This window comes from Pseudomyrmex gracilis, unplaced genomic scaffold, assembly GCF_002006095.1.
Source record: "Pseudomyrmex gracilis isolate BER0280 unplaced genomic scaffold, ASM200609v1 scaffold_2, whole genome shotgun sequence".
Taxonomy (NCBI): Eukaryota; Metazoa; Arthropoda; class Insecta; order Hymenoptera; family Formicidae; genus Pseudomyrmex; species Pseudomyrmex gracilis.
Genome location: NW_018020586.1, coordinates 1,493,057 through 1,505,033, shown reverse-complemented (window position 1 = coordinate 1,505,033; position 11,977 = coordinate 1,493,057). Strand labels below are relative to the sequence as shown.

Below are 11,977 nucleotides of genomic sequence, written 5' to 3'. Positions count from 1 at the left end.
AAAAAAAAAAAAAAAAAAAAAAAAAAAAGAAAAAGCGAGACACGGAGTGTGACGGCGCGCGAGGCGAAAACAACCCCTTTGTGCGAACCCGCGGGAAATATGCATGCCCGCATTGATATGCATACGGTGTCAAGTAAATTTGCATCGGGTATCGCGCGAAAATAGAGAACCTATCATTTGCTATGATATACCGAGAATAGTAAACGCGCCGCGGATGGATACTTTGTTACGCACACGCCATTTGCAACTGAATCGGTTCCGACCCCCGATGTGTCAATTGACTCTTGCAGAAGCGCCGAAGTGATATACTTCGTGATTATCATCGCGATAGATGAATTATTCACGTTTTTTTTTTGTTTATTGTGCGCGCGCACAATATTATCAACAATTTGCATATAATATTATTAATCATTTTCTCCTGACACTATTGTAACCTACCTTCGGCTTTGTATCAAACGTGCTAAGTCGGCAGAAGCTACCTTCGAAAATGCTTGCGCAACACAATTTGTGAGCAGTAATCATCAAATATATTTCTTGCAACAGAAAACTTAGATCTTCCACTTATTTTTCACAGATAATCGTCGGAATTTCCGTCGTGATCGTCCGTCGCGTTGTGAAGAGTGTCTCGGAGTGTCTCACCAACACCCTATCGGATCGCCTGGTGCTTTAAGTAAACGCGGATTAATTAGTGATTCGGCGGATCATTGTAGAGTGTCCTCGCGTGTGTCCGCGCGTGGTGATCGACGTGAGGCTCGCTGGAGCATGCGACAGTAAGGACCTTCTTATCGGCTCCAGCGACGTGCATGTTTATCGCCGGTGACGACGATGACTGGACTACTGCGCCACGCTTGCCGGCTCTTCGTCATCCTGGAATGCCTGTCGGTTGTTCTGCTGCTCGCCCAGAACCCCGTGGAGGAGAAGACCACCTTCGAGGCCGCTTTCCAAGGTGAGTCGCGTTTTTAGCTCGTCCCCCCCCTCAGGTGCGCGATTTATGAACTCCCGGCAAAAGTAAAGTGCTGTAATGGTCCCGGGCGGTGTGATATAACGGTCTGACTTTTGCCACGCTCGGTATTACCGCAAAAAAAAAAAAAAAAAAGAAAAAAAACACGCACACAAAGAACGATGGATCATTCCGCGAGATTAATGCGCAACACTGCGCTCTTGATTTGGACAAAAAAAAGTTGCAACGTGTATATATTGTACTCGACCGTTGTGTGTTATTTAACAATGAGACTCGCGTTAACGAAAACAATGAAAACTACGTGATGTGTATTTCTCGATACGTATCTCGTGCAATGAAAATAATTTATTATTATTGTGTATAATATAATGTAAGCGCGCGCGTGTTTCGCAAGACGGATTTGCAGTGTAAAAAAACTTCGAAAAAAAACTACCGAGAGAAAATCTATATTACGTTATAATAACATTCTCTCTGAGAGCGTTCCGATTAAGAATGAAGGGGAAGAGAAAAGAAGTCAAGAGATTATTTTAAAGCGAAGAGATAACAACTTACGGTTCGGTTTATAATGTTACAGAACAAAAACTTTGGCATATATATTTCTTTATTATCTTAAAGTTACATCGACTTCGCCACTTTAATGGAACACGTTAATGGAAATACGTCTCGTATATAGAAAATCTATATTTACTCGGCGCGGAGTTAACGACAACGCGCGTCTCTCTCTCTCTCGACGACAACGTCGTCGTCGGTGGAAAAGTTTCGCGCGGAGAATATAGAGAGATCTACGCGCGCGATATTCTCGTTATTTCGGATGAAAAAAAAAAAAATAAAAACACATCCGTACACGAAGCTTAGATCTATTTGCGGCCGCGCGCTCGTTGTTCCTTATTGAAGTAGGCGAAATAATTTTTGAAGAATTTTCTCGCGGGGCGCGAACATTCCGCGACGCGCGAACTGAAATTTGCGAGTCGAGCGAGCGAGATGAAGGGGAACAAAAAAAAAAAAAAAAAGGACCGAGTCGGCGAAATATTTTACGCGAGTCTGCGAAATAACGCGACCGCGCCGACTGTATCCAGTTAATTGTAGCCTTCGTATCGATCGTCACGAGAGCGCGCGCGATAATGTTCACAAATTTCCAAGCTGCCGTGTGCAAACACTTTCGACCGCCGCTTGCTGGCGACGACCGGCTTTTGCTTTCACAGCGTACGTGCATTTGAATATTCAGGATACTCCGGAATTTAGCAAATAATGTCTTTTTCGTACGACGCGTCAATATATGTGTGCGCGCATGTATTTCATACGTAAATATCTGACATTATATTTATACGATTCGGTCAGAACTGCGCGATAACGCGTTAGTCGCGCGATTAGCCAAGCTTTTAATCAACTTTTTAATCAGCGCGAGTTGACCGTCGGTTCTCTCCGCACGTTCGTTTCAAAGATTTTAAGAAGCTTTAAAGATAGCGCACATAATTAATAAATTAATAAATCCATTAATATATAAAATAATCTCTTTCTTTCTTTCTCTCTCTATCTCTATCTCTATCTCTATCTCTCTATAAAAGAGAGAGATTTAATAAAATCTCTATAGTATAAAATTATACCGTTGAGAGAGATGAGGTTGTTCTAACACACACACATACGTCGGTTTTACATATAATGTAATTCCACGCAACGATATCATTGCGACGTGCGCGGTTGAGCCGCACGGTAGAAATAACGATATCGAGACTGTATATACGTTATGCATGCGTTAAATTGAATTATATGTGACCCGTTGAAATGAATTGAATTCCGGAAAGGCCGGCGTTTATTCCGCGCGCGGAACTATTCGGTGGATTCGTTGCGGCCGTGCAAGTATTTATGCAACATTTAACGATCGATTAATGCGCGGGACCGCACATACACACACACACACGCGAGAAATCGATACACCCCCGGTCCCCGCCAAAAGCCATTAGAGCTTTATATTTCCGCCATTTTCTGCGATCGACATCGAAGGTCCGGTATATGTGCGCGCGTTGTGCGTCGCGAAGTATTCCTCCCGTTCTGGGGAGGACGTATCCTCTCCGACTGCCAATATTCCAATGGCAATAACGCGAATAATGTCCGACCGATTTTTCATTGGGAATAAATGCGCAGGATGCGTCAACGCCCGTTTGCACGAAACAAACTGGGCGTTTTATTTATTATTTCGCCTCGCCCGTAATCGAAGGGGGCCGTATTTTCACGTTTAGAACGAAATTGATAATGAACAATGTGCTCTTGTGGGAGGGGACACAAGCGCTTGCGCGCCACAAATGTCTCAATACTGCCGGACTAAGTACGTACACAAATTTTCGAAACGCAATCAAACGAGACGCGCGCGTACCTATATATTTACCTGATTTACACCCATTGAACTTTCAATTTTCAATGTTCAATTTTCGAGAATATCGTGCGCTCGATATTTTATCGCGAGCTATTACATGTATCACACTTTAACGCACATGTACTTGGAAAATGTTCCGAACTGACTAGCGAGCGATACACAATATAAAAAAATCAAAATCAAAATTCGAACTGTTGCGCGAAATTTTTAATCAAAAATATTTCATAATTTATTTTCCCCCGAAAAATTTCTGATCTCTACGAATTTTCAAATTGTGTATATATACAAGCTTATATGCGTGTATCACAAATAATGTATTTAATTCGAATAATTCACACGTAACGTATCGGCTGTGTGAGGCCGACGTGTGCGCATCGATAAACACACCGCTCGCTGTGGTGCGTTGCGTTAGTAGTTTCTCATTCGCACAATCGTTAAACGGAATACCAGGTGTCATTGTATTTTACAAGCGCGTAATTTCCTGCGCGCGTTGCTGCAATCCCGCCGTTATTCTCAGAAAATTCCGTCCGTTTCGCGCGCCTGAAGAGCACGTATCAAACGCTCCTACGATATTAATCGCTCGCTACCATTAGCAAATGAATCCCTGCGTGCGAGAGTTCGTGCGTCGAGGGAGAGCCGTGAACACGCGCGAGAGTTCCCCGGCCCATTAACATTAACGCGTCCTTCCTGTGTGTGTACCCAACGGCGCAATTCACGCGCGCGTTCACGGTCCGGCTGTTAAGTTCGGGAAGATTTCGCGATCGACGATCAATTAAAAATGCCCGCGCGAAACGAGAAGCGAAACGGATAACCGCAGATAATAAGCGGACCGATTTGCTCGTAACTTGAAGATTGGCCAATTAAAAAGTACCGGGCGATCATCCGACGATGATGAGCGACGGCGGTTAAAGCCGTTAAAGGGAATAATCGAACCTGACGTCAGACGGAAAATTCTCGCACACGCGCGAGAATAGCAGTTTGTTAAAAATTAGCTGCACTTTGACGTTTTCTAGGGCGTGCGACAGAACGGTAACCGATTAAATTTGTTAATTATCGGATAATCTTTGCGGAAAGTTGTTGGTAAAATTCCATTGATTTATTTATCAAGTACACACGTATTTAATATTTCACTTTTCTTATCGCTAACGCTTCAAAATACATATCATGATCAATTGCGTTCAACGATTTTATCTGTTAATCGAACGACGTAATTTGCTCGCGAGTTTACTCGTTTGTTAAACGCTCGCAAAATACTTCTGTCTCGGAAAAGAGATTAAAATCCTTTGTCAATTTTCTGTATTACGATAAACACGTAGCGTCAGTGCTACCACACAGGCGTTGTGATAATTTGTGGAATATAAACCGCATCCGACTCTCGGATAGACTCACCTTATTTGTTATGTTTTGAAAACTATGTACACAATTTATCCGATTAGAAATTAATCCAGCACAAATTCTATTGCTATTTGAATAATCCGACTACTACAATATTCAATAATTTTCACCTCCATTAGTGTGTTCCCGTTACATTAGTTTAATTGCACTCAAGTAAATACGCACATTGGATTCTTTTTGCTTCGTGTATTACTTTTTTCTAATATTGTCTATATTTTTATTGTCTATTATATATTTTTGCGACTAACCACGCGAAAGCAATATGAACAAATTTTTTTATAAAATTATAATTTTTAATATTTATTTACTTTATTACAACTAGAAAAAAAAAACTAGAATTCAGTGAATCCCAGTTTTATCAATTTGACGAGTCTTTGAGGAACAAAATTATTTTAACAAATAATAAATAATATTGAAATAATCAATTGATACAAAAAAGCTCTAAAAAAGTTTTTAATACTTTACACTTATCTTCTTCCTTGTTAAAATAAAATCCACTCAGAACGTTTCTGTAATTTGAAATCTGAAATTCATCATTTTGACGCGGATTTGATTATTTCCGGTATTAAATCACGCGAAACAAAAACACGAGAAAATTATTCACAAGATACACGACGTGTTGAAATGAACGGAGATGAATCTGACTGATAAACTCGTAAAACTACTACGTGGACGCAACCTGCGTCGTTTTCGACAAGTGACACTAACGAGAAGGCACGTTTAGCGATTATATCTGCCTATGCGTCTGTTAGCAGCAGCGTTGTACGAGCGATTATATATGTTGCGGCATAGTAGACAATGTAGCCGCGTCGTCGCGTCGCGTCGCCTCGAATCAAACCAGGCCCCTACATTGTACTTAAGGCAATACGGCATACGGTTTGCACAGCTCGTGTGCTATGTGTACGTGTGTACGGCGCAGTCGAATCACAACCCGCATATATCAAAGCACATGTGTGCCGTGCAGCCGGTCCATTCGCTCGCACCTTCCCGTACTCGCTCACAAAAGATGCTCACACACACACACGCATACACTAATAGAGATATACTTCACTCGAGCACTTCGGAGGGTTCTTGAACTTGACTAGAATCTTGTCTTATCGCATATTCTTTGGAACATCACGGTGAAGAAAGCGAAGATACAGTTTATACACAGACAAGCGAGTGAGTATTCTTTGAATTTGATCTCTTTCTCACAAACAAGCAAGAGATTTTTATTGCAAATGTCGCGCCGGAAAAATCTCTCAAACGAATATTTCTCATTATAAAATATATTACGATAGGAGAATCGCATGTAAAATAATCCAAAAGTGACAGTGATAAAATGTATGAAAAATTCTCTATTCTCGCTCGCGACACATTTGCTCGCGTGTATTTATCTGCACGCTGCATTACCTTTCGTTTTAATTCCATCAAATTTCGAAATTTCGATATAATTTTCGTCAATTTACTTCGCGCATTTTACTCACTCCCGTGTTGTATGTACTTTGCATTCCCGCACGCTTTACAATTGCGTCCGAGTAATGAGAACTATTTCCCGAAAAAGTCGAGTAATTTGAAATTATTCCGGTTATTCACGCACAGATACACATCCGGTGTATCCGAACAAGTGGATGTCAATTCTCTCTGATCTGAAGAGTCGTTGTCTCTTCGTCGAAAAAAGGGAGCGTTCTCGAGCGTTCTTTAGAACGCTTCCTCTCAAGGAAATACAACGTGGAACTGAAAGCTATTGCACACCAAACAAAAGTATCGAAAGAACCGACGATTATGTTGAAAGCCGAAAAAAGAAGCCACGGTTAAATTAACACGCGAAACTAGCTTGATTCGATCACTCGACTTAATTAGTCCGCAATACGTATCCTTGAATTTAAGTGACTTTTGAAGAGTCGAGAGAGAGAATTTTCCAACGACTCGCACGCGCGCTTTTCATATCGCGCAACATCCGGCGCAACATCGGATTTTATTAACGCGGCATCGACAAGTCAAGTGCAACGCGCGATACCTATATTTTCCAACGTATGGGGGGTAAAATAATAATGTCCAGGGGTTTTTTTTCCCACGCGGCCAGTTTTTTTCGTAAAGTAAAGAGTACGCACGAGCGGGTCGGATATTGGAATTTTCAATGCTTGTCCTGCGCCGGGAGTGGACAGCCGCGGTTGGAAGGACGAGGTGCATCGAGGCGCAGTTAACCGCGTGATTTTCGTCGCGGAAAACACGCATGCGAGCTTTCGCGTACGCGCGTGCGCGCACTTCACGCGTTGTTGCGCGTTTCCCAACACACAGCGGCGAATTCCGCGCGCGCTTCTTCTTTCTCGACGCCTGTTCTTCGTGTGTTGTTTTATTAATCTTTTCGCCATGCAAATGAAGCGTCTCATTTCACGTGCGCTATCCCCGTATATACATACGTATATCTCATGTTGCACATCCCTTTTTGTTACGGATCATAAAACGCGAGACGTGCGCGCAATGTACACGCTGTAGGTATTTGATTTCGGAAACATCTCCTTCCCTCCCTCTCTCTCTCTCTTTGTCTCTTCAGAGGGGCGGGACCGAGAGGGATTCGCTGTGTAATTTATCCATTATGTAAATGAGATCCGCACATAAGCTGGTACGGCGACTGGTATATAAGCATACGATAAACATGCTTGTTTGTTGTTCAATTACGCTCCTAGTACCGTGTACGGTAAACATGTGAAAAGATATTCAAAAAATTCAAGGCTGCTTCTCTCTGCCGTTTGAATATTACATCGATAAAAATATTTACCCCGCTTGATGCTCTCCCTTGCTTTCTCTCTCTCTTTTCCTCTCTACAAACGAAAAAATATAGAAATATTATGTAGAATACAGCTTTGTAGAAAAATTTTCTCCCTGCACAGAGAGAGAGAGAGAGAGAGAGAGAGAGAGAGAGAGAGAAAGTAAAAATAAATATCAGTGTGTATATAAAATATTTATTACTAGTTATAGTTACTAGTTATGGTTATTACTAGTTAGCTACTAGTCATTGTTGTTATTGCTTGTTACGTTTGGAAAGTGTTCTAAGTCGTCATTTAATAACAATGTGATAATTGTCTTATATTTCCACAGAAGGAAACCAGTAACCGTCACTTTATTCGCGAAATTTAAAGAGGATATATTGTTTTTTTTTTTCTCTCTCTCTCTCTCTCTCTCTCTCTCTTCTGTTATTTATGCAAACGAGTTGACAGAGAGAAATGTGAAATATTCTTTAAAATTTATATTTACAGATATATAAACCCTCCGGTTTATTAAAACGTTTTCATAAACAGAGCGATAACTGGAATATTTCAAACTGCACACGTATCGTCGGCCGGTTTTACGTAAAGTCCACTTAGCAGGCACTTTCGTTAAACTAAAATTAAGTGCAAAATATATATGCGTGTTACGGATGCATATGTGCAAATTGAAAAGGCCGCACACCCAAATTGAATGCGCTTTATTTCCATTCGCGATATGCTCCGGTCCGAAAGACGAACTTGCTTGAAATAAAAGCGCCATAAAATTTCACTGCATTCGATGTAATGCACTTTTTATTGGATCTTTTATTCGCTCCCACTCTGTCACAATCTCTCTCGTTTTACGTAAAACATCGCGCGATGTGTCTATATGTGTGTGAATGTGTATGTCGTTATATTTTCACAAATTCTCGGGAAATATGCCATTAATGTTTAATATTTAATAGTATAACATTATCCAAACCGAAAATTGTCATGCATTTTTCTTATCACGTAGTTGCGATTTGTAACGAATTCAGACATTATTCGCAAATGCGATATATCGCGTCAACGCATTACATAAGATTTTCTTATACAAATTAAAGTATTTGTGTCACAGAGAGGCGCGCAAATTATCGCATAATTATTACGAAACATTAATTTTGCTGCTTTCTCATTTATTTTACAAAAGGGGTTGAATAAAGTTACTTGAATAAATAAAAAAAGATAGGACGTGCGTGCATTTTTTGTAATTTTGCTTGACAAAAAAAAGTCGCCAGCGCGACATATTATGCGTCACGTCTATGTAAAAAAAAAAAAAAAAAAAAAAAAACTACTGCGCAGCGCGTTGCAATAAATTTATTGCTATTCATAAAGCGTTGCTGCAGTAAATTTTAATTTAACATCAGCGACCATGTGTAACATATCAGAATTATTAGAATTCGTAATCGTGTTTGATGATCTCGATGAGTAAAAAACAATAGCGTTGACGCGATTTTGCATGATATTTGTTATATTTAATTAAACACACGTGTGTGTTTATACGAGTTTATTTTGAAGACTCGCGAAATTTAATAAATCAAATTATGTGTGAAGCAATATATTGAAAACGAAAAATGCGCGAGACAGAAGTTATTAAATTATCTAAGCATGCTCTTTCTCCTCTTTCTCTCTCTCTCTTCTCCCCTTTCTTTCTCTACGGTAAAATCCTTTGAGTAAAATAATCTCGCGAAAGTTGAGAGAAACGAGAAATTTGAGCACTGAAATTTATTACCTATGCACGTAGTATGAGGTACATAATAATATTTTATCAATTTGCGCACATAAATACCGACGCAGTGAGCAAGCTATTTAGGTCGGCATTATTCTCGGCACTCCAAGTATCTGGTATATCACAATTTCGTCTATGTTGAATATTACCTCGAGAGAGAGAGAGAGAACGAAAGAGAAAGAGAGAGAATTCTCGTGTCACGTGCAAAACGTCGATTTAATCCCATCGTGTGTCATTTCGGCATAATGCAAAATTAATTATTATCGCATTGTCGTGCATTACATGTCGTTTCACCGCGGCATACATCGCGGTTTAAGGTACTCCCGTTTGTACTTTTTACAAATGAGACGTTGCGACGCTCAATTAAACAACAAAATGACGACGGAGAGAGAAGAATTGTTTCGCCGCGCGCGGTTGCCTACAATGGCAACCGCGATGCCATTTAACCGCCGTCTATACACACTTTGTTCCGTTATTAATTCCGTGTAACTTCCATTTACGCTGCTCGGCACAACATATGTTAATAAAAAAAAAAAATAATAAAAAAAAAATGTTGATTGAATGTCACGGTATATTGCGCCGAGCACAAAGCCCTAAAATTGGCGAGATATCGCGCGCATTTACATCCACGTTCCCTTTGTACACGCACGATCGCGGAATTAACACGGATAAATAAACAACAAATAAACTTTATGAGCGCACGTATCCTCCCCTTTTCCTCTATTAATGAATTACATAAGAGATGGCGACAGTGATCTTACAATTGTTTTTCTCTCGAGTATTTTACAAACGTTCTCGCTAACACGTTCGACACGCGGATGAGAAACGGAAATTAGATTGAAAATAGCTTATCGAATAAAAACGGAGAGCGTGCAGGTGCTACTACACCTAACACATCTCGTACGCTAGAATTTTTACGCGAACCGGTCTCTCGCCAGAATATCAGAGTGTAGTGCAGTGTAAATACGCTGTTACAAGGATGGAAACGGGAAATGCGCGTACAACTCGCGTTTGCAACTCGCCGCGCGCGCGTCTATTCCGAGTCTGTTCTCTCTCTCTCTCTCTCTCTCTCTCTCTCTCTCTCTCTTTCTCTCTCTCTCTCTCTCTTCCCTTTTGTCCGCTACTTCGCTCTGCCGAATTCCCCTGATACGCATAACTTACTCACGTTCTTCGTTTTGCTCTTCTCTTTTCAGGAAGATGCGGGCACGGATCGCCATGCGAGCAGCTCTGCTACGAGCTCCACGACGGCATGTACGAGTGCGACTGCAGAGACGGCTACATACTTCATAAAAATGGATACAGCTGCGCCGGTGAGTACGAGCCGATTTCGATCACCTTATCCCGCTTTGCAATTTGCATTCATGACGGGCGACGTCTTTGATTTCCCTAATAAAATTTCGCGCGGCTGCCGCCGTCGTCGTCGCCGCCGCCCCGGCGCTTCGCAAACTTTTTGATGCAGCGCCCGTATTGTTTTCGGAACGCGTCGCTCCCGAACTACAGCGATCGTCGCCTCTTTCGCGGGGTCTCGTTTGCGATATCGAAGCGAGTTGCGGAGAGAAGCGAGTTTTCTCTCAAAGCAAAAGCGAGAAAAAATACCGCGCGTGTGTTTCTCGCCCCTCAATTGCGCGAGTAATAGGTATATCTGTTTTCGTATAATATCTCGCAGTTCTCGCACGTATCGGAAATCCATCGAAAAGTTTCGCAGAAATACGACAGTTTTTTTTTTTGTTTGCAGAGAGTTTTATACGGTGTCGCGGAAAATCTGTAAATATGTCTCGAAACTCAAAAACTCCGCGACGGGGATTGCCTCTTTCCTTCATAAAAAATTGTCTACTACTTTACGTTACTGCTTCGAGTTCGAAGAAAATCGCGAAAGTCCGGGTTTTTAAGCCAGATGTCTCGTCTCGCATCTCTTCGCGGAACGGAATTATTGATCCGGCAAAATAACTGCGAACGAGAGATACTAAAATTTTTCGTTTCGGAAACACAAATTTGTCAAATGAGAAGCAACGTATCGACAAAGTTTCGGTTTTTCTGCGACTTTATTTATATCTGAGAAACAAAAGAAAGGAAGGAAAAAACGTAAATAAATAAATATATCTCGGATACTGTTTGTAGTAATAATAACAATTTCACGACAGAGGGTGTAATAACGTCACTGCGCGTAATATTTATATTTATCGCGCCGTCGAAAAATTACGAGCGAAAACTCGAGTACAGCTTGTAGATTTATCTTGACAATTTCAAGTTCAAGCTGTTTACAGTACCGTGCCCGTATTAAAGGTAATATCTCATTTCGCGCGAGAATTGTGCTGAATACATTTCGCGTCCTTATAAAATGCGGAAAAGGAGGAAGGGACATGACCGCGCGGCATTGTGTAAGAAAAATACGGTAAAATTATCCATAAATCACGCAGAATTTTGGAGACGTCCGTGATTTATCGCCGCTCATAATCTTATGCCAAGCTTTTTCGGACTGGCAACAAAGTTGTGTTTTAAAATCCCATACAAGCGTTGTTCCGTCAAGTTGCCATAAATTTTGCAACGCCCATAATCGATGCGCGTTCCTTTTTGTTTTGTTCGAAGTGAAATTTATCGACGAAATAAACATTTATTATAAAACATTTTATTTTAATTTCAGTAAATGCGTGTTCGTTTTCGCGTTTGTTTTGCTCACGACTTTCGTCACGTTCCCGGGATTCTTCCGTGCATGTACCTGCGTAAAGTATCACAACTGATTTATACATTACGTT

General features: G+C 41.0%; 1 protein-coding gene across 1 annotated transcript in view; it reads left to right on the top strand.

The window, feature by feature from the left end:
* LOC109853348 (pikachurin-like) overlaps positions 1-11,977 on the top strand; it is an 86,112-nt gene that overhangs the window by 4,553 nt on the left and 69,582 nt on the right. Inside the window, exons 2-3 of the mRNA XM_020425362.1 lie at positions 575-946; positions 10,418-10,534. Of these exons, the coding sequence (XP_020280951.1) occupies positions 826-946; positions 10,418-10,534 (238 nt within the window). The 5' untranslated portion in view covers positions 575-825. The remainder of the gene's footprint in view (positions 1-574; positions 947-10,417; positions 10,535-11,977) is intronic.